This window comes from Acomys minous (genome assembly GCF_964271855.1).
Source record: "Acomys minous genome assembly, chromosome: 3".
In the NCBI taxonomy this organism is placed as follows: Eukaryota; Metazoa; Chordata; class Mammalia; order Rodentia; family Muridae; genus Acomys; species Acomys minous.
Window position 1 is genome coordinate 68,140,520 of NC_140485.1, and position 26,161 is coordinate 68,166,680.

A 26,161-nucleotide genomic window follows, 5' to 3' on the forward strand; every position below is an offset into this window, starting at 1 on the left:
AAAACAAACAACAACAACAAACGTGAACAATAAACAGAAGAATTGGTACAGCTGGGTTACACACATACAACAACATGTCTGTGTGTATCTGCAAACTTCACTGAGTGCTCGATAAAGAAAAACACTGAGTGGAGCAGGGCTCACTTCCCACGCCATGCAATCCATGTGGTTGGACCTAGTTTCTGTTCCCAATCTCCCTGTCCACTCTGTTCCTCAGTCTGCACATAACCTCCCTGTCCACTCTCTTCCTCAGTCAGCACATAACCTCCCTGTCCACTCTCTTCCTCAGTCAGCACATAACCTCCCTGTCCACTCTCTTCCTCAGTCTGCACATAACCTCCCTGTCCACTCTCTTCCTCAGTCAGCACATAACCTCCCTGTCCACTCTCTTCCTCTGTCTGCACATAGCCTCCCTGTCCACTCTCTTCCTCTGTCTGCACATAACCTCCCTGTCCACTCTCTTCCTCAGTCTGCACATAGCCTCCCTGTCCACTCTCTTCCTCAGTCTGCACATAGCCTCCCTGTCCACTCTCTTCCTCAGTCAGCACATAACCTCCCTGTCCACTCTCTTCCTCTGTCTGCACATAGCCTCCCTGTCCACTCTCTTCCTCTGTCTGCACATAACCTCCCTGTCCACTCTCTTCCTCAGTCTGCACATAGCCTCCCTGTCCACTCTCTTCCTCAGTCTGCACACAGCCTCCCTGTCCACTCTCTTCCTCAGTCTGCACACAGCCTCCCTGTCCACTCTCTTCCTCAGTCTGCACATAGCCTCCCTGTCCATTCTCTTCCTCTGTCTGCACACAGCCTCCCTGTCCACTCTCTTCCTCTGTCTGCACATAGCCTCCCTGTCCACTCTCTTCCTCAGTCTGCACATAGCCTCCCTGTCCACTCTCTTCCTCAGTCTGCACACAGCCTCCCTGTCCATTCTCTTCCTCTGTCTGCACACAGCCTCCCTGTCCACTCTCTTCCTCAGTCTGCACATAGCCTCCCTGTCCACTCTCTTCCTCAGTCTGCACACAGCCTCCCTGTCCACTCTCTTCCTCAGTCTGCACACAGCCTCCCTGTCCACTCTCTTCCTCAGTCTGCACATAACCTCCCTGTCCACTCTCTTCCTCAGTCTGCACATAACCTCCCTGTCCACTCTCTTCCTCAGTCTGCACATAGCCTCCCTGTCCATTCTCTTCCTCTGTCTGCACACAGCCTCCCTGTCCACTCTCTTCCTCAGTCTGCACATAGCCTCCCTGTCCACTCTCTTCCTCAGTCTGCACACAGCCTCCCTGTCCACTCTCTTCCTCAGTCTGCACATAACCTCCCTGTCCACTCTCTTCCTCAGTCTGCACACAGCCTCCCTGTCCACTCTCTTCCTCTGTCTGCACACAGCCTCCCTGTCCATTCTCTTCCTCTGTCTGCACACAGCCTCCCTGTCCACTCTCTTCCTCTGTCTGCACATAGCCTCCCTGTCCACTCTCTTCCTCTGTCTGCACACAGCCTCCCTGTCCACTCTCTTCCTCAGTCTGCACACAGCCTCCCTGTCCACTCTGTTCCTCTGTCTGCACATAGCCTCCCTGTCCATTCTCTTCCTCTGTCTGCACACAGCCTCCCTGTCCACTCTCTTCCTCTGTCTGCACATAGCCTCCCTGTCCACTCTCTTCCTCTGTCTGCACATAACCTCCCTGTCCACTCTCTTCCTCAGTCTGCACATAACCTCCCTGTCCACTCTCTTCCTCTGTCTGCACATAGCCTCCCTGTCCACTCTCTTCCTCAGTCTGCACATAACCTCCCTGTCCACTCTCTTCCTCAGTCTGCACATAGCCTCCCTGTCCACTCTCTTCCTCTGTCTGCACATAACCTCCCTGTCCACTCTCTTCCTCTGTCTGCACATAACCTCCCTGTCCACTCTCTTCCTCTGTCTGCACATAACCTCCCTGTCCACTCTCTTCCTCTGTCTGCACATAGCCTCCCTGTCCACTCTCTTCCTCTGTCTGCACACAGCCTCCCTGTGCGCTCTCTTCCTCAGCTGCACACAGCCTCCCTGTGCGCTCTCTTCCTCAGCTGTACACAGCCTCCCTGTGCGCTCTCTTCCTCAGCTGCACACAGCCTCCCTGTGCACTCTCTTCCTCAGCTGCACATAGCCTCTCTGGCTTCTGCATGTTCCTTTACTTTGACACCTCTCATCTTGCCCTGGGGTCTTTGCATTTCTGTTCTTTATATCTAGAATGCTATTTCCCTGCCAGCTAATTTCTTCAGCCTGACCAAATATGTTCCCCTTATCAAGAAAAATTTCTTAAACCTCTCTGATCACACTCTCAGCACTACCCCAAGCTGTGCTCACTGCTGTCTGCCTTGATGCTGTGCGACAATGCCATGCATCTGCTGATTTGTTCTCTGTCATCAGTGTAAAGAGGGCATGACAACTTTCAGATTCAGGAGGTACAGGAAGGCTTAACTTTATCAACAACAGAGCTGAGCAGGAAATGAGAAGACTAAGAGGCCTACAGCCATCCTGAGAAGAGGCTGAAACGCACACCTCATGCCAAGAGTTGCCAAGGTAGTTGCCATCAGTGTGAGCCACAGTGATGAGCGTCTTTATGGTGTCGATGTTTTTCTGCTTCATTTCTGTGATACTGGAGCTGGCTGTCAGCAGGGAGAACCGAGCAAGGGCCTGAACGTAGGCATCTCGTTCCAGCTGAAAGAGAGGCCAAGAGAGCACTGTGACTCCACCCGCAGTGTGGCACTCATGTAGCAGACTGGTACACTGAGCTTTTCTGTTACTTCCAAATGTACACAGTAGGCTTTTGGGAATGCTTTCACTGGAGGCTCCCTGCACACTAGCTCTCTGCAGTGACTTCAACATACACTGCCTATCTGCCCTGTGTCCTAATCTCTCTGCTGGATGCCAAGACTGTTAAATAAGTGCAAATGTTTGCAGTAATCCTAAAGGTGAGTATAAACAAAGAGACAAGCCGTGCCTTTGAGTTAGGAGGCCACCACCACCAGGCTGGAGAAGTACCAGAGCAGGCTCTGAAACCCTCACTTCCAGCTCCAGAACCTCAGGTCTTGGAACAAAAGAAAGATGGGTGGGGACAGAAGACTGACGCTTTCTGAGCAAACTAGTGGGCAGATTCTTACTGACTTAGAAGCAAGGTATAGAGCGGACACCAATCTTGTGACTGCACAACAGACTGAAGACTGCTTTGATTTGTTCAGGGTTTCAAGATTCAAATGTTTATGGGTTTATAGAGACATCAATGTTGTATCCAACCATCTGCTTCCTCAGAGCAGGGTAGGAGATAGGGAAATCAAAACGGTTATAAAAAGCAGCAGCCACTGTAGGAATGCTGAGGATAGAACTGGGGGCTGCCAGCCAGCTGATCACACCATGCTTTACTAGGGAGTTAGGCCAGACACTTAAGCATCAGGGCAGGTAAACGAGGCAGGCGGATAAAGAGGCCATTTTATCACTGCTAGTCCAGTAGCTAGTTTCATTCTGGACTCCCAGTGTTCTCCCCACTAAACCCACTGTTACCACAAAGCCATGGGTTGTTTCTTAGTGGGAATGACTAAGTAGTTTCCTAAACATTCAGTCATCTGGAAACTCCTGGTAGTTTCAAAGCTTAACAATCTAAAAAAACACACCATGGTATCTCTGGAACCCTGCTCACTTCTACCTACCTGCATTCCAAAGATGCAGGCAATGCGGACTGCACACCTGATGCCTTCCAAACACAAGGAGGCCACCTCCGTGTCATCACAGTTCTGCAGGCCAATGCTATAGGCTGCCAGTAGCGGTGTCCACACCAGCTGCCAAGAAAGCAAATTTTAATAACATCCAGATTTTCAGCACAGCAAGAACACTTTGTGTGTGTGTGTGTGTGTGTGTGTGTGTGTGTGTGTGTGTGTGTGTGTATACATATACACATATATAGTCAGTTACAGGAATAGCCAAGATACCATGTTCACTGTAACTTTGACATCAATCTATTTCATTTACAATATGAAACAGTTGCTTATAAACTACTGTCACGGGGCTGGAGAGATGGCTCAGTGGTTAAGAGCACCGTCTGTTCTTCCAAAGGTCCTGAGTTCAATTCCTAGCAACCACATGGTGGCTCACAATCATCTGTAATGTGATACCGCGCCCTCTTCTGGCTTACAGGAGTGCATGCAAGCAGAGCACTGTATACATAATAAAAAATAAATCTTTAAAAAACAAAAATAAATAAATAAACTACTGTCACTATAAGTGTACTGTTTACTAAATGGACAGCCAACATATATTTGTGGCTATAGCAGACATCACTAGTATTCCCTGCTGAATGTATAGGGGATTGAGAATCCGGGGTTTTTAAGATTTATCTGTGTCCCGTTTGTGCCTGGCGACCACTGAAGTAGACAAGAGTGTCACATTCCCTGCATGGAGTCTTAGAGGGTTACCAGGGACAGAGCCCTGGCCCTCTCGGCAGAGCATTCAAATGCTGAGCATCTCACCAGTCCCACAGAATCATTCTCTACACAGCCACAAATAGTCAGAAGTCAGCGTGCAGAATAAAGCATGTAAGCAAGCTGTGCTTGGTAGTGCACACCTTTAATCACAGTAAAAGCAGGTGTGGATCTCTGTGAGTCAGGGCTAGCCTGGTCTACATGACAAGCTGAAGGCCAGTCAAGGCTATATAGTGAGGCTCTGTGTCAAAAAAACAAAAAGAGAGAGAAAGCCAGGCGTGGTAGTGGATGCCTTTAATCCCAGCACTGGAGAGGCAGAAGAGGTGGATCCCTGTGAGTTCAAGGCCAGCCTGGTCTACAAAGTGAGTCTAGGACAGATAAGGATACAGGGGGAAACCTGTCTCAAAAAAACAAAAATTGGGGGATGGAATGGCCAGTACTAAGGAAGGAACCACAAAGTCAGTACAGTACTATTGGCTCTAAGACAAACAAACTAGGAAAGCAAAAAGACAATCTCTTATTGTAGACCACTGCTGTCCTGAGGGCCAGAGGCACTTCCTTTTGGAAAGCCAGTTTCCTGAGCTCAGAAAAAGGAAAGTGCCTCCTTCCTGGTGGCAGCAGACTACAAAGACTGTTTGGCAAAAAGGTGTCATCTACCTGCTCTGCTCAGAAAGTACAAGGGGAGACACTGAGTATGAGGGGCTTTGGAGACAGCGTGGGAAAGGGACTTCTTTTGGGACCTCCAGCTGAATCAGCTTGGGTGCTTTCTCTGCCTCGCTGAACTAGCAGGCTTTCACCCCTGCATCTGGCTGCCTAGTCTTCACTGGCAAAATCAAATGATTGAGATTTTGTTTTAAAATAACACACAAGGCTACAAAGTAGCAAAGCCAAGATTCAAAGGCAGACAGTGGGAGAGCAGAGGCCATGACTATGCTGGCACTTGCAGAAGGGACTTCCTGTTGAAGCACCCCAGTTTTTCCTCTCCATTCTCCCCCACTGCAATCTCTCCAGACAACTACAGGATCAGGCCTGGCAGCATGCTAACTTCCTAGGGTACTCACTTTGAACATTGGCCGGACATGATCCAAGTGTGTGGCACTGGTAAATGGAGCTTTAGCATGGCTCACGGCCTCCATCAGGGCTTTGGCGGTTTTAGCCATCTGTTCCATCTCCACATTGTATAGCAGCCGCCGCTGCTTCTCACTAGCTACATCTGCAAAGAAATAAGACACATACAGAGCACTTGCTGGGTGCCAGGAACTGCCTCAAAAGCGTAATTCATTCATAAATCTCCCAATCAGCTTATGAACCTCCTACAAATATTACCATTTTACAGGTGGGGATGATGAGGCAAAATGGCCAGGAATGCCTCCTTACCCCTGCCCAGGGTCACCCGGCCTGTGAGTAAAAGCTTAGGCCTGGTCCAAGGTGTGAGGCTCTAATCCTGTGCTCTAAGGCTTTGTGCCTGAGCTTCTCAAACAAAGGCAACCATCGTTGGTTAAAAGTTTTGTGGAGAATTTTGGGGAGGACAATTTAGCTCTTAGATATTTTCTTCTTGTTCCTAATTACAAATCTAGCAAGAATCCTATAATGAAAGAAGCAAATAATCATAATAATTAATCACATTACTATTCATGTGTCTAGATATGCAAATTAAATCTGTCACCAGCAGCATAATTAATTATACTTTCTGATGTACTCAAAAACCAGAGCTGAATCCCACCCCTAGACAAAGAACTACAAGCAACTAAGGACTGCTCTGTAAGAATTTGTCTCCCCCACGGCTGAGCCTTAGCAGGTTGTATTTAAACATGGTGTTTTTATGTATGTGTATATGAAATAATAACAACTTAAAGAAGATGAGGCCATGAATCTGAGAGAGAGTGAGCAGGGAGCCACAGAAGGGGATGTAAGGAGGAAAGGGAAGGGAAAAATGATGTAATTATATTTTAATGAAAAAAGTTAGCACTGATGGGCAAGTATGCAGTAGGTGGCCTTACTCTGCTTGGTGGATTTTGTTGCAATTGTGTGCTCTTTTGTCTCCTTCATTGCAATTTTCTTGCCTTCTATCTCTTCGTAGATGCTGGAAAGATACTCCTCTGGTAGGTCTTTACTATCATTGATACCCCGATTCATTTTAATATATTGCTCTTTTGTCATTTTATTCTTTACCTGGAATTAAAACAAAAAACAAAAAACTTTAAAACACCGAAATGCTCAAACAAACTCATCTAGGTCTGTGGCTACCAGACATGAATCACAGGGTATTTTACCTGAGGGCTGTGCAAGTCAGTAGTTAGCATAATGATGGAGTACGCCAGGACGTACGCAGTGTCAGCACTAGCAAACAGGGTTTGTCTGGAAGAAAAGAACCCAGAAAAGAACACATGTAATGACAGCCAGGGAGAATGGCATGAGTGGGGACACAAGTCACCAAAGCTGCTGCACCATATTATGTGGAGCCAGGAAGAGTCTTCTGAACAAAAATTATCACCAAGTAAGAGGTTAACAGTCCAGTGTGCAATGGGAGCTAACTGAGCCCATGCACCAGAGCTTGGGCTTCTCTGAGTCAAGCAACTTTAAGTAATTAAACAAAATAGAACAACAACAATAACAATAACAACTCAAGGAGCATCCTGCGCCAAGAATACAAGCAAACAAGCACAGGATGCCAGGAGATGCTCTCACAGGTCCCAGGCCTGCTATAGGCCCATCCTAGGATGGACAACTCTTTACCCTTTACATACCAGGGGCCTCTTAGGCCTCCACTTGAGAGCATCAACTCTGGTACTGAGGTACCACATAATTTCTTTTTTGGTTATTATTTATTTACTGTTTCTATTATTCACTGAGGTACTTAACAGCAGAAATGCAAAACAAAATATTTATATTGCTTTAAAGCATATGCTTAAGGTCTGACATTTTTGCTTCAGGTAAGGAAAGAAAAAAATAGAACTGTGTAGACACTAAGCCACATTACATGTGACCTGAATCTAGAGACTCCTCTGTACAAACTGTGCCACCAGGAAAGAGAAATCCTAAGAAGTACAGCAAAGGAGAGCTGGTAGGACCTGGATAGACTGACTAGCGCAATGGAGCAAGGTCTCCAGGTCCATGGAGGGCACACTTAAAATTAGCAACACACCATTACATCTTCATGTCAAATTGTCACGTCTGTTAGGTTCACGACCAGAGGCTGCCTCTGTGAACAGAGGCTCCTGGCCACAGCCACACACTGGAGGACTGGAACTGATTAGTTAATATAAAAGTGGAACTGACCTGGGACAAAACTGTCATCAGTGTGTTTCTGAGCAGTTCCCACAGCATGCTCACAATGCACTACACAATGCACTTAGACACTCACAGGCTGCACATGCAGAGGGAAGCCCATGACTCCTCAGACATCTTGGCTTGGCCACTTATGAGGTGACTAATTTTGGACTGGATGCTCAACTTTTCAGGGCCTCAGTTTCCCACCAGTAACTAGCAGGGCTGCCACTCAGCATGAGGTATGTAAGCAAGTTTTTCTTTCTTTCTTTCTTTCTTTCTTTCTTTCTTTCTTTCTTTCTTTTTTTGTTTGTTTTCAAGACAGGACTTCTCTGTGTAGCCCTGGCTATCCTGGACCAGCTTTGTGGACCAGGCTGGACTGGAACTCACAGCAATATGCCTGCCTCTGCCTCCAGAGTGCTAGGATTAAAGGCGTGCGCTACCATGCCCAGCTACTTACAGCAATCTTAATGACACTTAGCCCCTTTCTTTTGAAGTTTTGAGTCAGCACACAAAGCAACAGGCTTCCCCAAGCTTCGCCACACACACTTGTCATTGATTTTGTCCTCATGTTTCCCCCATGAAGCCTGGCTCCCTCCACCTAGTTCTCGTCCTTTCCCAATTAGTCCCCACTTCTGCTTTATGTCACTTGCATTCCATCACTCTTTCCACTTCTCACCCCAGTTAGGATCAAAACTTCTCTATTTCCTATAAAAACAGTGGTGGTGGAGGGGGAGGGCTGGAGAAATGGCTCAGAGGTTAAGAGTGCCCACTGTTCTTCCAAAGGTCCTGAGTTCAGTGAGCAAAGGTTGAGTGAACAAACCACATGGTGGCTCACAACCATCTATAATGAGATCTGGTGTCCTCTTCTGGTGTGCAGGTGTACATGCAGGCAGAACACTGTATACTTAATAAATAAATAAATCTTAAAAAAAAAAAAACCAAAGCAAAACATCCAACCAACAAAAAAATAGCAACTGACCTGGGCGCAGTGGCACACACCTATAATCCCAGCACGAGGGAGGCAGAGGCAAGTGGATCTCTGTTAGTTTGAGGCCAGCCTGGTCTACAAAGCAAGTACAGGACAGCCAAGGCTACTCAGAGAAACTCTGTCTTCAAAACAAAACAAAACAAACAAACAAACAAAAACTCCCTGCTCTTTTATAGTGAAAGCACAGGCTTTCCTCTTAGCTATGTGACCTGCTCCCTCAATGGTGTAGGTTGAGCCCAAGGCCTTATGCGTCCAAGATAAGTACTCTATCCCTGAACTACGGCCCTTGTTTTTGTTCGTTTTAAAAGCAGCTCAGGCTTGCTTCCACCTCCCATTTCTCTTGCTTCTACCCTTATAGTGACAGCATGCCAAGCTAACCATAAGATCTTAGGCAAGATATTTAACTCTCTGGTCCCCAACCTCCCAGACTGTAGTGCAGGGACACCACTAAGGTTGCTGTAAAGTCTTATGTGGGACACTGCTTAGTAGAGCCTGGCACATAGTGATCAGACACTTCAGTGTCTTAGAGGAATTGCAACAATTACATTCAAACATCTAGTCAAGATAAATGTCTGCAAAAAGGAAGAAGTAGCTGCTGCAGTGCTCACCCTTGGTTACATTCTATGTATCGTGCAGCAAACTTCTCCATTAACCGGTCAATCTTCTGTGCTTCCCCAGGCAGGCGGAAGCCTTCCAGGAATGTCCTTAGGGCTGAGACAAACTCTTTTTCACAGAAGTCCAGTTGGTCCACATAGGCGTACATCACCTCCTTGTTGAACCTTGTGCTGTCTCCCAGAAACTCGCCAACCTGGGTCTGAAGCATGTACACATACTCGTATCTAAAAACTGCCAAACATGGCCCGCAGCAAAAACACTAGGGGAGGTGGATGGGGGTGGCAGTGGTGACTGAAACACAAAAGCCCTAAGTGCCCACAGCAGCTGACTGCTGGGAAACAGGGAGAGACTGCCCCTGCTTCCATACTCAGGACAGCCTATTAGAAACAGAGGAAGAGAAACAGTAGGCACACTCAGGCAAAGAAGCACTGCTGGTAGTGGAGGACCACTATGGACTCTGACACTGCCTCCCATACAAGTAACTGTGGGTCAAAGCCGAGCTCGGCCTCATCAGGGAACGCTGTACAGTGCTGGGGAAGAGCAAGGCTGCAGGAGCCGGAGTGCAAAGCACTCTGCACTGAGGGCCAAGCAAGCTGGAGACACAAGCCAGCCTGTGGGGGATGTGCAGTGCCAAATCCAGACTTACAGAATCTAGCCGCTCCTCCTGGTGGAGAAACTGGGCAATGTCCTCTACGGTTGTTCCCAGCATGCCTTGCTCTTGGAGAAACTGGATTCCCCGCTTCGGCTTCTTGTTGAAGCTGTACAAGAATGACAAAACACAGGTGGCTTACTTAAAAATCTGGAGCATTCGAGGGAAATGGCTGCAGGGCACCCTGAACTAGCCGTCACATTAGCTAGCAATACGCCAAGTGTTCCACATTTTTCCCAAATTCTAACACCAGGTTTTTTCCCATTTATTGTTTACATGTGTGCCCATGTGATCAAGTATGGAGATTAGGGGACAACCTGCAGGGCTTGATTCTCTAGAGCCTTTTATCATCAAACTTGATGGCAAGCACCTTTACCCACTGAGCCATCTCACCAGCCCTGTTCTGGCTTTTAGATTTTTTTTGAAAAAGGGTCTCATTTTGCAGCCTAGGCTGGCTTCAAACTCATAGAAATCCACCTGCCTCTGTCTCTGGAGTGCTGGGATTAAAGGTATGTGTCACTATACTTAACCTTGTATTTCGGGGTTTTTTTTTTCTATTGTTGTTTTGGTTTTTCTGCCTGCATGTACATCTGCACACCAGAAGAGGGCACTAGACCTCAATATGGATGGTTGTGAGCCACCATGTGGTTGCTAGGAATTGAACTCAGTACCTTTGGAAGAGCAGCCAGTGCTCTTAACCTCTCAGTCATCTCTCCAGCCCCTGTATTTTGTTTTCTGAGACATGGTCCTTGCTATATGACTGAAGCTGGCCTTAGACCCAAGGACACCCTCCTGTCTTAAGCCTCCTGAGTACTGAGACCACAGTGAACCACTATATCTTGGCAGCTGTTAATTTCTGACTCTGCAAATGCAGACTTAGCTGCCTGTCACCCATGTCCACTCTCCCCATCTTTAACAGATGGAACCCTGGGCACTGAATTGGGCAACCTGGAATACAGGACAGTAGTAATATAAAGTTAAGACAGCACCAAGTAAGGAAAGTTTTTTGGTTTTGGTTTTGGTTTTTCAAGACAGGGTTTCTCTATGTAGTTATGGCTGCATTGGAACTTGCTCTATGGACCATGCTGGCCTTGAACTCACAGAGATCCACTTGCCTCTGCCTCCTGAGTGCTGAGATTAATATGAGTGTTTTATGTGCATGACCACCTGCACACCAGAAGAGGGTATCAGATCACATTATAGATGGCTGTGAGCCACCATGTGGTTGCTGGGAATTGAATTCAGGACCATTAGAAGAACAGCCACTGCTCTTAACCTCTGAGCCATCTTTCCAGCCCCAAGTAAGGAAACTTCTGACAGACAGGGCTGTGTCCTTTCTGCCCTCTCCCCCTTCCTCTAGCATATATGTGTGATGGCTGCTGCTGTTGTAATCAACTGAAATCATAGGAGGGTCACAGAGGTCCAGGAGAGCCATCAGAACAGTCCCAAACTATCATTTGGTATTTCCATCCTTTGTCAAATATACAGTTTAGGTATAAGATAGTTACTTTATGCTTTCTAGTTAGGAGAGGAAAAGCTAACCAGTGGTCAGGCCCAACATTTGCCAGGTTCTGCATGGCAGAGGGATACTGCTGTACAAACACAAACAGGCAAGAGCCATGAAGACTCAACTGGGGAAGGACAGAAACATTGGCATGTTTAGTCAGCGTGGCTACAGGAGGCCTCTTTGAGGAAGAAATAGTGTCCCATTTCTGAGGGATTAAATGAATAAAGAGCATTGAGGGAAAAGAAGAGAGCTCTTCACCATGGTGACCAGGGGACTAAAGAGAGGCCATGTGGGCCAGTGAGCTGTCAGGAGATGAGGCCAGGGAGGGAGGCCCAAGCAGGATTAGCTAATGGCACAGAACAGGAAGCCTGGAATGACTTTTGGCAGGGGAGGGGTGAGGCTTGGTTTATGTTTTCAAGTTCAGCTCTCACTCCAGTCCTCTCTTTGTAGTGAACTCAATAAAAACCATTACTTTAGCTGCTATGGGGAAAACAAAGCACCCCAGGGATGGGAGACAGGAGCGCAGAGCTCAGAGCTTCCCTTCAAAGCCTGAGTGATTCGCTTCAACTGTTAAAGTAAGGGAGGCTGCTGGTTATTCAAAAGTAAATGGCACAGACATGAAAGACTAGGCAGAAGCCAAGTTTGAGCAATTACCACAATGATAGTGTCATGGTGATGTGGAGAACACGCTTAAGTTTCAAACACGGGTGTGCTGAAGTATGGTGATGGCTACAAATTACAAATGGTTCACAGAGACTTACACATGGGCAAAGCAAACATGGTGAACACTGAGCTTTCTATTCAGGAAACAGACAATGGTTTCTTCCAGGCTTTTTGTTTGTTGCTTTGTTCTGTAATTTTTTTTGAGATTTTCTTTGTTGTTATTTTATGTGCATGACTGCTCTGCCTTCATGTATGTCTGCAAGCCATATACATGTAGTGTCCCTCAGAGGCCAGAAGAGGAGAGCTACAGACGGTTGTAAGCTGCCTCTGACCACTACACTTGAACTTCCTCTGGAAGACCAGCCAGCGCTCTTAACCAATGAGCCATCTCTCCAGCCCCTGTTTTGCTTTTTAGTGGCTTTGTTTTCTGAGAGTTTACAATGTAGCCCAATCTAGCTTTGAACTCAAAGCCATTCTCCTGCCTCAGTCTCCCAAGGACTGGGATTACCAGGCTAAGCCACTATGCCTTGCCGTTTTCTTAAGTGTTTTTTGTTATGAGGAAAGGAAATCAAGGCATCTTGAGTTACACAAAGGCTTCTCCATACAAAGCACCTCTCGTCATCTCATGAACACTCCCATGCATCCCCCTGCCTGGGGGCCAGCAGCGGCCCCTGTCCCAGGTACTTCCCCTGCAGGAGTCAGCCTCCAGGTCCTAGAGAAGATGTAGCTTTGCCAAAGGCCCTGAGCGATGGCCCAGCCCAGCAGCCACACTCACAGCTCAATGCCGTGCTCAATGATTTCCTTCTGTTGTTTGATGACCTCAAACTGCTCTGGGTCATCCTGAATGGCTGTCTGGGTCCCTGAGGACACTGTGGACTCCACTGATGTCACGCTGCACCGTCTTGCCATGTCAAGGCCTTTTCCGTCCCCCATTTCCTGATCTGGGAGCCTCTCCTGACCTGCAGTGACATAAAAGCAAACAAAACGAACTAAGCAGATGAACAGATGTGGCTGAGCAAGCTCTGGCTTCAGTGCCCTTTTCTCACGTTGGCCATAACAACAGGTTTGGACCCAAAAGGGCACAGGTACTGAGTCTATTACTTAAATATTTTCCTCAGCTTTATGAAAAAAATCTATCTTATATAGAACTCAAACTAATTCTAAAACTCACAAGTAAAGAAAATGTAAAAACAAGACACTTAAAATAAGCAGAAGGAATTGCCTTACCAAAATGCAAACAAACTTCCACAACTCTACATTACTCAGGGAGTATAGTGTTTGTGCAAGCACAGACAAGAGACCAGGAAGATTCAGCCAAACTCTCCTGAACCAGGCCTGACTCAAGATGGTGGCAGGAGTGAGGTCAGGAATGGAGGTCCAGGCAGGGCTAGGTCATGGCACAGAAGGGGAATCCTGCAATGTCCTCCTTCAGGAAACTCCAGCTCCAGAGATCTAACGCCCTTTTCTGGCCTTCATGGACACCTGCACTTACTCATGCACTTTTTTTTTAATCTAAAAGAAAAAAATGGATGGTGGTGGTGGTGGCTAGAGAGATGGCTCACCAGTTAAGAGCACTTTTTTCCAGAGGGCCCAAGTTTGATCCTATTTCAAGTAGCTTATTCTAGTTCAGGAGATCTGGCCTCCTTGGGCACCCACACACACATATGGCATACAGATAGACAGCCAACAAAAATAAAACCTTAAGAACAAGTAAATAAAAATGAAGTGAAATAAAATAAATCCTTTGGCAGAGCAGCTTAGTGGTAAAATACTTTACTAGCATCCATGAGGTTCTAGGTTCAATCTTTAGGACTACAAAAAAATAAATAAATAAAAATAAAAATAAAAAACCTTAGGGGGAGTGGTGAGAGTGGTGGCACAAGCCTTTAATCCCAGCACTTGGGAGACAAAGGCAAGCAAATCTCTTGTGAGTTTGAGGCCAGACTGGTTTACAAAGCAAGTCTTGGACATCCAGGGCTACACAGAGAAACCCTGTCTGAAAAAAACAAAACAGCAACAACAAAACCCCCACCTTTCTCCCTTAAGTGCTTTTGTCAGAGTATCATATCACAGTTTATTACAGCTCCAGGAAGACAAATTAAACCCCCAACATTCCACATGTATTAAAAGGTACAAGCTTTGCAGTAACTGCAGGTATTTAGGAAACAGGGCTGTTTGGCACAGTTCCAGAACAACACTTTCCACATTTGAGGGAGGAGTCACTCACATCTCTCACTCACCCAGGCTGGCCTGGTGGTTGGGGTTCACATACAGGTCCTTGCTCCATTCCACCATGCACTTGAGAATGGACACGAGACACTCCAGGCCTTTTTTCCTCAGACTGAGCTCCTAGAGGTCCAAAGTGAAAAGTACAGAGCCTTAGCACACTTAACCTGGGCATTCTGGGGCTCTTGGGCATTCCTGTGAGGCTGCCAGCTCACTGCTAACACTCAGTACTACTACAGACAAAACCCAGGGGACTGCTAACAGTCGACATGCTGGTGGCACACCAACGAGCCTGAACATCCCTAATGGTACCATTCACTGTAAGCTCTCAACTGTGACATGTGTGACTCCCTATGTGCAAAGGGTTATCTGGATCTTTTAAAAACTGTCTTGTTGCATGCATGAACATGTACATGTGTGCATATCTGTGGATGCCAAAGGACAGGCAGGTACCATTCTCAGAAATGCCATCCATCTCCTCTGGGTCTCTCACTGGTCTGGAGCTCACTAGTTACACTACCTAGCTAAGCTGGTCAGCAAACTCCAGGTATGTGCCCGCCTCCTCCTTCCCAGCGCCGGGGTTACAGCTGCACGACATCATGCTCAGCTCTGTACATGGGCTCTGGGGATCAAGCTCAGCTCTTCGTGCTCTCAGAAAAGCTCTTTACCAACAGCTATCTCCACAGCCCCATTACCTGAATTTTCAAAAGAAAGTTTAGGGGTGACGAGATGCCTTCATAATTAAGAGTATTTGCTGTACAGTCATGAGAACCATGGATCTTAGCACCCATTAAAAATCTGGGTGACTAGCTCATGCCTGTAACTCTGGGTTTAAGCGGATTGATGGAGATGCTTGCTTCCTGCCTAGCCAAGAGAGTCTGCCTCAAAGAAATAGGTAGACTCTGTGCTATAGGAGGACATCAGAAAGGGGAAGAAAAGAAAGGAAAGGAAAAAGAAGAAAGGAAGGAAAGAAAGATTGCTCCATTCACTGCTTGTGGGATACATACCAGCAAGTAAAACAAAATCTGATAGTATTTTAAATAACAAAGTCTTAACCTGTGATTCTGGAAAAAAAAATCAATTATTTAGCACATGAATGACTCTACCCTAAAGACCAACGAATTTATTTCATATTAAGAGACACTACAGATAAATAAGAGCGCTAACTATATTTAAACAGTATCTCAATATATAGGCCAGGCCTATTACAAGTTATGAACATCCTGTTTCAGCATCCTGAATGCTGGGATTACAGGCCTGGTTCACCACACCTGTCACATAAATAGAATTTCTTATATTTAAAACAATAAATATAAGTTGTAAATGATCTCAAAAAAAGAAAGGAAGGAAGGAAGGAGCGAAAAAAGAATGTCACTATTGAGATTCACACGGCTTTAGGTAGCACAAATCCTCCTGTGGCCTAAGGACAGCTCTAGCCTTCCTCCAGGGAAAAGCCCAGACACCAAGATTCTGCACATGCCACTCAGGGACCGAGAACTGCCTGTCCCCAAGGGCACGCTATGGGGCAATCCCCTAACACAGGCAATCTCCTCTCTGCAGCACATCACCTCTTGATAACTTACTTCTTTACCGTCATTTCATGTCAGCAGAAGCTGTGTGTCTGTGCCTTTTGTTCCCTAGGGTAGCTGCAGGCCCAGTGACAAGCATGTGATGACACTCCATGATGTCTGCTGAAATGAGTCAACTTTGAGGACAACCATGCACCTTGATGTTTTTACCTGCAGAGGTGTCATCCCCAGCTCATGTCCACTTCTTCCCTGAGCGATTTTGGATAAATCATTTACTAGACGCTCGAAAATATTAGCAGCATTTAAGTCACAGTCGTAGTTGACATAAATATCCACAACACATTGGGCATCTTGGAAAATAACATACACATATTAGAAATCTAGACCAAAGACAAGTGATTAGTTTTCTTCCTTCCTTCCTTCTTTCCTTCCTTCCTTCCTTTCTTTTGGGTATTGGACTTGGTTGCATTCTAGACAAGAACTCTACCACTAAGGTCAGCTATGCTATCTTTCCTTTTTGTTTTTTAGTTTTTTGAGACAGGGTTTCTGTGTTGTCTTGGCTGTCCTGGACTCCCTTTGTAGACCAGGCTGGCCTCAAACTCACAGTGATCCACTTGCCTCTACCTTCCAAGTGCTGGGATTAAAGGTCAGTGCCACCATGCCCAGCTTTATTTATTTATTATTTATTTATTTATTTAATGTATATTAGTGCTCTATGTGCATGTACACCTGCAGGCCAGTAGAGGGCATCAGGTCACATTATAGATGGTTGTGAGCCACCATGTGGTTTCTGGGACTTGAACTCAGGACCTCTGGAAGAACAGCTAGTGCTCTTAATCACTGACCCATTTTCAGGCCCCAGTTATGCTTTCTTATTAAATGAAGTTTCTTTGTCAAAAATATACTCAGTGAACTTTTGTGCAAAGTGGCCACACTTTAAGTAGGAAATGCATGTTGGAAGCATGGGGGTGCTCTTAGGCCCACCCACCTCTGTACTACCTGTTGCCAGGCACTCCATTTCACCTTGTAAAAATTCAGTTTCCTCATCAGAAAAGGGGCTAGAAGGGCTGAGGAGTCACTCAGAGGCAGTGTTTGCCTATCTGCAGAACCCTAGGATAGCAGAAAATCCACTGAAATCTATTTTAAGACAATGAGGACAGCAGCACCAAATCCATCTGCCATGATTGTACGTTTCTGGGATGTGCAAAACTTGGTGCTAACACCAAAAGTCCCCAGCACAGCAGCCTGATCTGGTCTCAAGGGAGGTAAAGTGGGCCTTTCTCAATCAGTGTGAACACACACATCCCCTTTCAGATTAAAAAACATTTATTTATTTATCTAGTTATATATTATTTTTGAGACAGGGTTTCTCTGTGTGGCCTGGGCTGTCTGAAATTTTCTCTATAAGCCAGGCTCACCTTGAACTCACACAGAGCTGCCTGCTTCTGCCTCCCTGAGTTCTGGGATTAAAGGCATGAGTCATCACCACCTAGCCTATTTCTTTCTTACTTACTTTTTCAAGTATATGTAAGTTGGGTGTGGTGGTACACACTTTTAACCCCAGCACTGGGGAGGCAGAGGAAGGCAGATCTGATTTGGAGGCCAGGCTGGTCTACAGAGTGAGTTCCGGGACAGCCAGAGGGAAAAAAAGAACAGGAAGGGCTAGGGCTCTTAATACGTGCCATCACTCCAGTCCTGTGAATGAACCTTTTAATGGAAGGATTTCTCAATCAGTCACTAAGACACTACAGAGAGGAGCTGAAGCCCATGACTTGCACTTGGCAGACAAGGGCTTCATAAGTTCTTCTGAAGTCCCCAGGTAAACGCACCTGCACAGATCCTCGTCAGGGTTTGAATGACCATCCAGCGATGCTCAAAAGAACTTGTAGCTGTTTCTAAAATGTTCAGGAAAATCTCTTTGAAGAAGACCTGTGTGGCATGGAGACAAGTGAGGAACAATGATCAGTCTCCGTTTAGGATGCTCATGACGCCAGCACCTTAGAAGCCAGGCAGGTTTTATACTAATCGAGGCAGCCTGGGCAGAGGACAAAGTAGAGCACACACTTGCTGAGGATCTTGGGAGACAAGCAGGGGCTCCATCCAGAGCTGAGAATCTAAAGCAGGGCCCACACGTGTTGGGACTTGAGAGAAACCAGAAATCTGTATTTGTGCAATATAATGTATCAATCTAACAGCTAATTCAAATTATTTTAAACAATTCAAGAGCCGGGCATGGTGGCTCACGCCTTTAATCCCAGCACTCGGGAGGCAGAGGCAGGTGGATTTCTGTAAGTTGGAGGCCAGCCTGGTCTACAAAGTGAGTCCTGGACAGCCAAGGCTACACAGAGAGACCCTGTCTCAAAAAACAAAACAAAACAATTTAAGCCACGACAGACATCTGGGTGGAGGGATGTGAGCTAAGAACACAGATCATGACCATAAATCTTTTGTGAACAGAAGTTTTATGAGGTCTTTCCCATTTATCCCAAAGTTCCACCAGGAGGGTCAGCGAGTAAAAGGAGTGCCTTACTGTGGTGGCTAGGCTGCCAGCAGCTTGCTTGCTTGCTTCTCTTTCTGCAGATAGGGTCTCATAGCCCAGTCAGGCCTTGACCTCCTCTCTACCTTACTTCTAACTCACGAGTGCTGGGATTACAGGCATACATCACGCCTAGTCACAGACAGGCTCCTCACCTGGCATTAACGCCCCCAAATAAAAACCCTAACTCAAGTATGTACCTCTATTTGCATTTTCAAATGCATCTTGAAGTTTGAAAGAAGAGTAAGAAAAATAGCAAGAGAGAGCTCAAAGACATCAGGCACTGAGGACACGCCGTTCTTGGACAGGGCCACACACAGGTACTGCTTAATGGCAGTGACAAACATCTCGTGGCTCCTGAAGACTGGGCCAGCATTCTGCAGCACGGAGAGCAGCAGCTGCAGGGAAACCACCTTGGAACGAAGCTCGTGCGACCTGCAAAGGCAACAGAAGACAGTGATAGTGCGCTCATCAGAGAATGTTAGACAGGAGGTTGCTTTTTGTTTTTGCTTTGAGACAATGTCTCACTGTGTATAGCTGACCTGGAACTTGTGACCCTGCCTCTGCTTGCCAAATATTGAGTATAGACTAAAACAGTATGATTCCTGAAAAGCCTTTGATCTTTTACCAGCTTCTTTGTGAGCAAGGATGATCTTAGACTCCTGATCTTCCTGCTTCTGCCTCCCGAGGACTGATACTACAAGAATACGCACCACGCCAGCCCCAGATTTAAGATGTAGAAACAGCACCTATAAGCCAACAGGATGGAGGCAGACAGCATGAGCTGGGTCCCTCAGAACCCGCAGGCCCTGGGAAAACAAAAGTGGTCCATTCCTACTCCTTTTTGTCTCTCCCCAACACAAAGTGGACAATGGGAAGGAGCAAGGTGAGAGTGGAGTCAGAAGAGCCAGCTCCGGGCTGGATCCATGCAATTATCTCGAGGAGTTTCCGCCTCACACTCTTCACTCTTCATCTGCCAGGAGGACAGGCTGGTGATGGTTAACTGACAACCTCTGAGGAGCTAGAATCTAGGAGACAAGCTTCGGAGCATGACCTCGAGGGACTTCAGATGAAGTTAATTAAGGGGAAGACTGACCCTTAGTGTTTGTGGTGCCATTCCAGGACAAGAGTCCCAGACTGCACAAAAGGAGGAAGGAGCCAACACCAGAATTCATCATACTCTACTTCCTGACTGTGGATGCAAAGTGACCAGCCACCTACAGCTCTTGCTGCCATGCCTTCCCCCATGATGAGCAATGGGCTCCTCAGACTGTGAGCCATACACAGATAGTTATTACAAAAGCACCCAACCCAGCACTCTATCCATCAGCCTTAAAGACCCCTCCTACCACCATCCCAAGTCAAGGACATTTAAAAACCGTAAATTCACCATGTACAATGTTGCACATCTTTAACCTAGCACTTGAATAGCTGAGGCAATGGGTCTCTGTTTGTTAACAGGTGACAGCAGCTGGGAGTGGCTAAGAGCACTTGCTGTTCCCAGCACCTACATGGCAGCTCACATCTGTAACTGCAGTTTCAGGAGATTTGACGCCTGTCTAATATCAAGGTCACCAGGCACACATACATATACGTAGGCTAAACACTTACATAACATAAACTAAATAAATCTTCAGGGCTGAGATTGTTCTGGGAGTGGGAGCCAGGATCAATTCCCAGCACCAACATGGTGACTCAAAACCATCAATAACCCCTGTTCCAGAGGATCTAGGAGGCACACACATGGTGTACATACACGTATACAGGCAAAACATTCATATGTACAAAGTAAAATAAATAAAGCTAAAGTGACAATAAAGAGAAATGAGAAATTTTCTAGCAGGGTATAGTAGTAAATTATTGTAATCCAAGTACTCAGAAAGTTTGAGGCAGGAGGATGAATCAGGGCAGACAAAATCTCGGAATGGAGTCTACAGGCATCTTGCCCCTCCATAGCCTGACAAGGAGATTAAACAAGTAAAAAAAAGTCAGTACAAATTGTATACGATGACTGTTGTCAACATGTATACCAAGAGCAAATCTGGGCAAGATTCTGGATGGAGGAGATGGTGGCGGGGACGAGGGTTGAGGAGGAGGGCTTGAGTATGGAAAGCTGTGAAACCATCTCACACCTACATTGTGGGAAACAGGACAAAACACAGAACATAAGCTCCCAGTTCATGGACTAGCAGATGGGCACAGCTGCTGTGAGCTTACTTTGGATCTGGGGGTCCTTCCCCAAGGGGTTTCATGGACAGCTTGCACAGGGAGCGAAACACCAGGAAGGCATCCTTCTGTAGAATGTGAGAGAACCGAGCAGCCACTTGGTGTCCTTGAACATCTGGTTCCTGAGATTAGAAACAATAGGAAAATCCAAGAAGAAAGGAATTACTTCAAGGAAACCTAAATTCCTGTATTTACTCAGCTGGGAGGGGGAGGGGGAAGATGCAAGACAGATGCCACAGTCATGTCACCAGAGCAACTGTAAGCCTGGTCCTTTATTCCTTACAGTCTGTGAGGCCTGTCATTCCAGTACTGGGAGGTGGAGACTGAGGAACAGAAGGGCAAGGTCCTCCTCAACCACATAGTGAGTTTGAGGTCAACCTGGGATATATAAAGACCTGTTTCCAAACAACCAACATCAGCTGGGTGATGGTGCACGCCTTTAATCCCAGCACTCGGGAGGCAGAGGCAGGCAGATCTCTGAGTTTGAGGCCAGCCTGGTCTACAAAGCAAGTCTAGGACAGCCAGGGATGCACAGAGAAACTCTGTCTTGCAAAACAAAACAAAACAAAACAAAAACAAAGGAAGGAAAGAAAGGTATCTGTAAGAATTCAAACGCAGGGTCCATTGGGGAAAAAGGCATGCATTTTAAAATCGACTTAAAAATATCACGTTTAGACTGCTGTGGTGGCACACAACTTTAACCCTGGACTCAAGAGGCACAGGGAGGCAGATCTCTGTTACTTTGAGGCTAGTCTCATCTACAAAGTCAGCTCCACGCCAGCCAAGGAGACTCAGACCTGCCTCAAAAATTAAGCAAGTAAAGCAAAACACCTAGAGGACAGAGAGTTAGCTGATTGGTTAAGAGAACTTTATGATCTTCCAGAGGACCAGGGTTCAACTCCCAGCACCAACATGAAGTTCATTTAACCATCTGTAACTCTGATCCCAGGGAATCTGATGTCCTCTTCTTCCCTTTCCAGACACCAGGCATGCACACCGTGTACAGACATTCATGCAGGCGAAACACTCATACACATAAAATATATTTAAAAGTGCCAGGCACAATGGCACACGCCTTTAATCCCAGTACTCGGGAGGCAGGGGCAGGTGGATGGCTGTGAGTTCGAGGCCAGCCTGGTCTACAAAGTGAGTCCAGGACAGCCAAGGCTACACAGAGAAACCCTGTCTTGGTGGTGGTGGGGAATATATACTGTTACATTTGAGCAAATAAGGCAACACATAACAAAATCACTAGCCTTTACACATACAGATTCTTTTTTTATTTTTTTAAGATTTATTTATTTATAATATATACAGCTTTCTGCCTACATGTATGCTGGTACACCAGAAGATGGCACCAGATCTCATTATAGATGGTCATTAGTCATCATGTGGTTGCTGGGACTTGCACTACAATGCTCTTAACCACTGAGCCATCTCTCCAGCCCCACATACAGATTCTAGAATCTATTAAGGAACTCTACTCTCAAATGAAAATTTAGCAAAAACATGAATAAATAATCACTAAGAAAGCCAAATGAAAATCTAAACCTAAATAATGTTATTATTGGCCATTAGGGTGGGATCATCTCTTGTCAGAATATAAAGATTCGCCAGGCGTGGTGGTGGTGCACAACTTTAATCCCAGCACTTGGGAGGTAGAGAGGCAGGCAGATTGCTGTGAGTTCGAGGCCAGCCTGGTCTACAAAGCAAGTCCAGGACAACCATGGCTACACAGAGAAACCCTGTCTCAAAAAACAAAAATCAAAACAAGCAAATAAACAAAGAATATAAAGATGCACCAAGTGCTATCACTCAGTTTTAATGCAGGAAGAGAAAACAGCTTCCAGCCGACTCAGGGAGGCAGGCAGACTGAGTAGTGCTTTCCCAGTGGACCAAAGGCTTAAAGCTTCCAAACCATTCATTTGTGACAGTCTTGGAGGACAGGGTGGCCTCCAACTTGGCCCTGCTTCAGCCCTCAAAGTGCTGGCCTGTCAGGCATGTGTCATCATGTTTACTTTAAAACATTTTCTTTCTTTCTCTGTGTGCGTGTGTGTGTGTATGTGTGTGTGTGTGTGTGTGTGTGTGTACACTTTTTTTTTTTTTTTTTTTTTTTTTTTTTTTTTTTTTGGTTTTTCGAGACAGGGTTTCTCTGTGTAGCCTTGGCTGTCCTAGACTCGCTTTGTAGTCCAGGCTGGCCTCGAACTCACAGCGATCCGCCTGCCTCTGCCTCCAGAGTGCTAGGATTAAAGGTGTGCGCCACCACACCCGGCTTGTGTGTACACTTTTTAAAAAATTAAATTCATTCTATGTTACATTGGACTAGAACCTAGCTCATGCTAGATAATCTGAATCTCGGCTAGCTACTCAGCCCAGAGCTGCCAACCCCTGCCCAGTGATGCTGTTCAGAGAAGTTCACCCTTAAAAAGAATGAATGGCGGGGGAAACAGCTCAATGGGGAAGCACAGGCCACCCAAGCGAGAGAACCTGAGTTCGGATCCCCAGCACTCACATGAAAGTAAGGTATGATAGCGTGTCTGGGAGGTGGAGATAGGCAGATCCTGGGCTGCTAACCAGCCAGTGTAGCCAATTGCTGAGCTTCAGATTCAGTTAAGAGACTTTCTCTCAAAAAAGTAAGGTGAAGAACAGAGAAAGACACCTGGCATTGACCTCTGGCCTCCACATAAGCATAGGCAAGTTCGCATGCACACATGCATATGCTACACACACACACACACACACACACACACACACACACACACACACACACACACGGAGGGGATTAGGGAGATAGATAGATAGATGGATGGATAGATATGCATATAAGAGGCAAAGGCAGACAGATCTCTGTGAGTATGAGGCTAGCAAGCTATATAGTTAAGACCTGGTCTCAAAAAATAGTCTGTGTGGCATTGTTCAGTAGTAGTGGTCTATAGAAAAGGTAACTCTGCTTTACAGAGTATGAGACCAGGACTGTGAGACTAATGCCTACAGGGCCATCTTTCATAGTCTCTGACACTGACCTAATTCTTCAGCTTCTAAAAACATGCAAATGGAAAGGTGTCCATACAGGCTATGGGGACGTACAATGACATACCAGATTATCTGCTGAGGACAGTGACTGTCTGTCATCTGCTATGCCATTGGTCTGTGAGTTTTCATCAACTCCTGGAGGAATGGCGCATTCCTGGCACTCCAGGACTCGGTCAGGCTCCGGCAGACCCTGCTTTTCTGCTGCTTCTTAAGACAGAAGTGCAAAATCATTATCCAGTGAGTGTGTGAACCAGACAGAACTTATCCACAGACTCAGCACTGCATGCCCCCCCCGCATCCCCACCCCAACAACTCAGACTTTCTGTGTGACTCTTCTCCACAGCAAGATTTTTTTAAAGCATTAGTAATATAAAAATTAAGTGACAGTTAAAAGGCATGGTGGCGTACCTTTTAATTCTAGAACTCGGGAGGCAGAGGCAGGCAGATCACTATGAGTTTGAGGCCAGCCTGGTCTACAAAGTGGATTCCAGGACAGCCAAGGCTGCACAGAGAAACCCTGTTTTGAAAAATCAAAAACCAAACCAACAAACAAACAAGAGACAGTGTAAAGAAAAAAAAAAAAAAGGAAAGAAAAGAAAAGCCCTGAACTTCCTGATAATCACATAAAAAACAAAAATTGAGGCTGGAGAGATGGCTCAGTGGTTAAGAGTACTGTCTGTTCCTTCAGAGGTCCTGAGTTCAATTCCCAGCAACCACATGGTGGTTCACAACTATCTGTAATGGAATCCGATTCCCTCTTCTGGTGTGCATGAAAACAGAGAACTCATATACATAAAATAAATAAATAAATCTTAAAACAACAACAATAACAAAAACCCCAAAGACTTACAAAGATTTCATCTTTTAGCTGGGTGGTGGTGGCGCACGCCTTTAATCCCGGCACTCAGGAGGCAGAGACAGGTGGATCTCTGTGAGTTTGAGGCCAGCCTGGTCTACAAAGCAAGTCCAGGACAGCCAAGGCTACACAGAGAAACCCTGTCTCAAAAAATAAAAAAAACAAAGATTTCTTTTAACTAAGGAAAGCATATCTGCTACTGAGCAAAACAATGACTGTAGCAGGAATATGTTACTTATCTCTTACTATATGCTTGGGACATTGAAGAACTTAATAAGCAGCCTTCAAAATGTTTATCTAATTAGAAAAAAATGTGTATACACACACGCGCACGCACACACACACACACACACACAACAATGCAACAACATTCTTTTTGTTGTTGTTGTTGTTGTTTTGTCTTTGGAGACAGGGATTCTCAGTCCTAGCTGTCCTGGACTTACTTTATAGACAAGGCTGGCCTCAAACACAGAGATCCACCTGCCTCTGCCTCCCAGAGTGCATGCATTACAGGCATGCACCACCACTCCCAACCTAGAATTTTTTGAGACAGGGTTTCTCTGTGTAGTGTTGGCTGTCCTAGACTCACTTTGTAGATCAGGCTAGCTTTGAACTCAGAGTTCCGCCTGCCTCTGCCTCACTGAGTGCTAAGATCAAAGGTGTGTGCCACCATGTCCAGCTTAGAAAATATCTTTAATTATATATTTAGAGGTGTGTGTGTGTGTGTGTGTGTGTGTGTGTGTGTGTGTCAGAGGACAGCTTGTGGGGATCAGCATTTTCCTCCCATCATGTGGGTTTTGATGACTGACCTTAAGTCCTCAGGCTTGGTAGCAGAAACACCTTTCCCTGCTAAGCAATCTAACGATCTGTAGACTATTGGCTGGCAATGGCTTTACAAAGCTTATATTTACCTGACACATTATTTACCCAGTGCTACTACACAACAAGCTGAGGTGTGACAAGGCAAATGCTGACCGCAATGGATGGCAAGAACGAGTGCTGCTCTTTTGAAGGCCTTGTTGCATGGTTAAATAAGTGCTGGGCTCTCTGAAAGAGCTTGGCAGCACAGCACCCTAGCCAGCAAACAGAAGACTCAGAGAGGTGGCTCTCCAACCATGACATCAGGCCTGGGATGTAACTCTGTCAGTCTGGCGTGTGTAAGACCCTGGATTCAAAGTCCAGCTTGGAACTCATTATGGGTTCTCCTGCCTCAGTCTCCCAAATGTGGATTACAGGTATTGGCTACAAGACTCATGTAGAAATGAATGTAAACCATGTCCTAGTGTGGACATATAGAAATAAAGAACTGCAACATTTTATGCAAAAGAAGGAACATTCCCATGGCCTGTGGACTCCATACATCATCACTGTGTCCCACTACATTTTATGTCTTTCACTTAAATGCTGACTGCAACCTACTACCATTGTTTCAATTTCTTGATGAATGGTGCTGGGACAGCGTTCAACATGCAGCCACTGAGTCTGGAGCAAAGACAGAAGAAACGGCTAGCTCTATAAGCTGACAGGCATCCCGTGCACCATGAAGCGGGACAGGAGGCTTACAATGATGACAACCTCCCTGTGTGCCTAACACCCACTGCTGTGTGACTGCCACACATGTCT

At 46.1% G+C, this 26,161-nt stretch overlaps 1 protein-coding gene across 2 annotated transcripts in view; it reads right to left on the bottom strand.

The window, feature by feature from the left end:
- Window positions 1-26,161, bottom strand: part of ARFGEF2 (ARF guanine nucleotide exchange factor 2) — an 89,733-nt gene that overhangs the window by 34,936 nt on the left and 28,636 nt on the right. The window contains exons 8-21 of one of the 2 annotated variants that reach the window (XM_084777170.1): window positions 23,747-23,886; window positions 20,641-20,771; window positions 18,624-18,858; window positions 17,717-17,816; window positions 16,098-16,237; window positions 14,373-14,481; window positions 12,908-13,091; window positions 9,960-10,071; window positions 9,307-9,512; window positions 6,714-6,798; window positions 6,441-6,612; window positions 5,502-5,653; window positions 3,673-3,801; window positions 2,528-2,686 (exon numbers count right to left, since the gene is read on the bottom strand). In XM_084777170.1, the coding sequence (XP_084633296.1) occupies window positions 2,528-2,686; window positions 3,673-3,801; window positions 5,502-5,653; window positions 6,441-6,612; window positions 6,714-6,798; window positions 9,307-9,512; window positions 9,960-10,071; window positions 12,908-13,091; window positions 14,373-14,481; window positions 16,098-16,237; window positions 17,717-17,816; window positions 18,624-18,858; window positions 20,641-20,771; window positions 23,747-23,886 (2,054 nt within the window). Of the gene's footprint in view, window positions 1-2,527; window positions 2,687-3,672; window positions 3,802-5,501; window positions 5,654-6,440; window positions 6,613-6,713; window positions 6,799-9,306; window positions 9,513-9,959; window positions 10,072-12,907; window positions 13,092-14,372; window positions 14,482-16,097; window positions 16,238-17,716; window positions 17,817-18,623; window positions 18,859-20,640; window positions 20,772-23,746; window positions 23,890-26,161 lie in introns of both variants that reach the window. The other variant, XM_084777169.1, reaches the window with a different exon arrangement.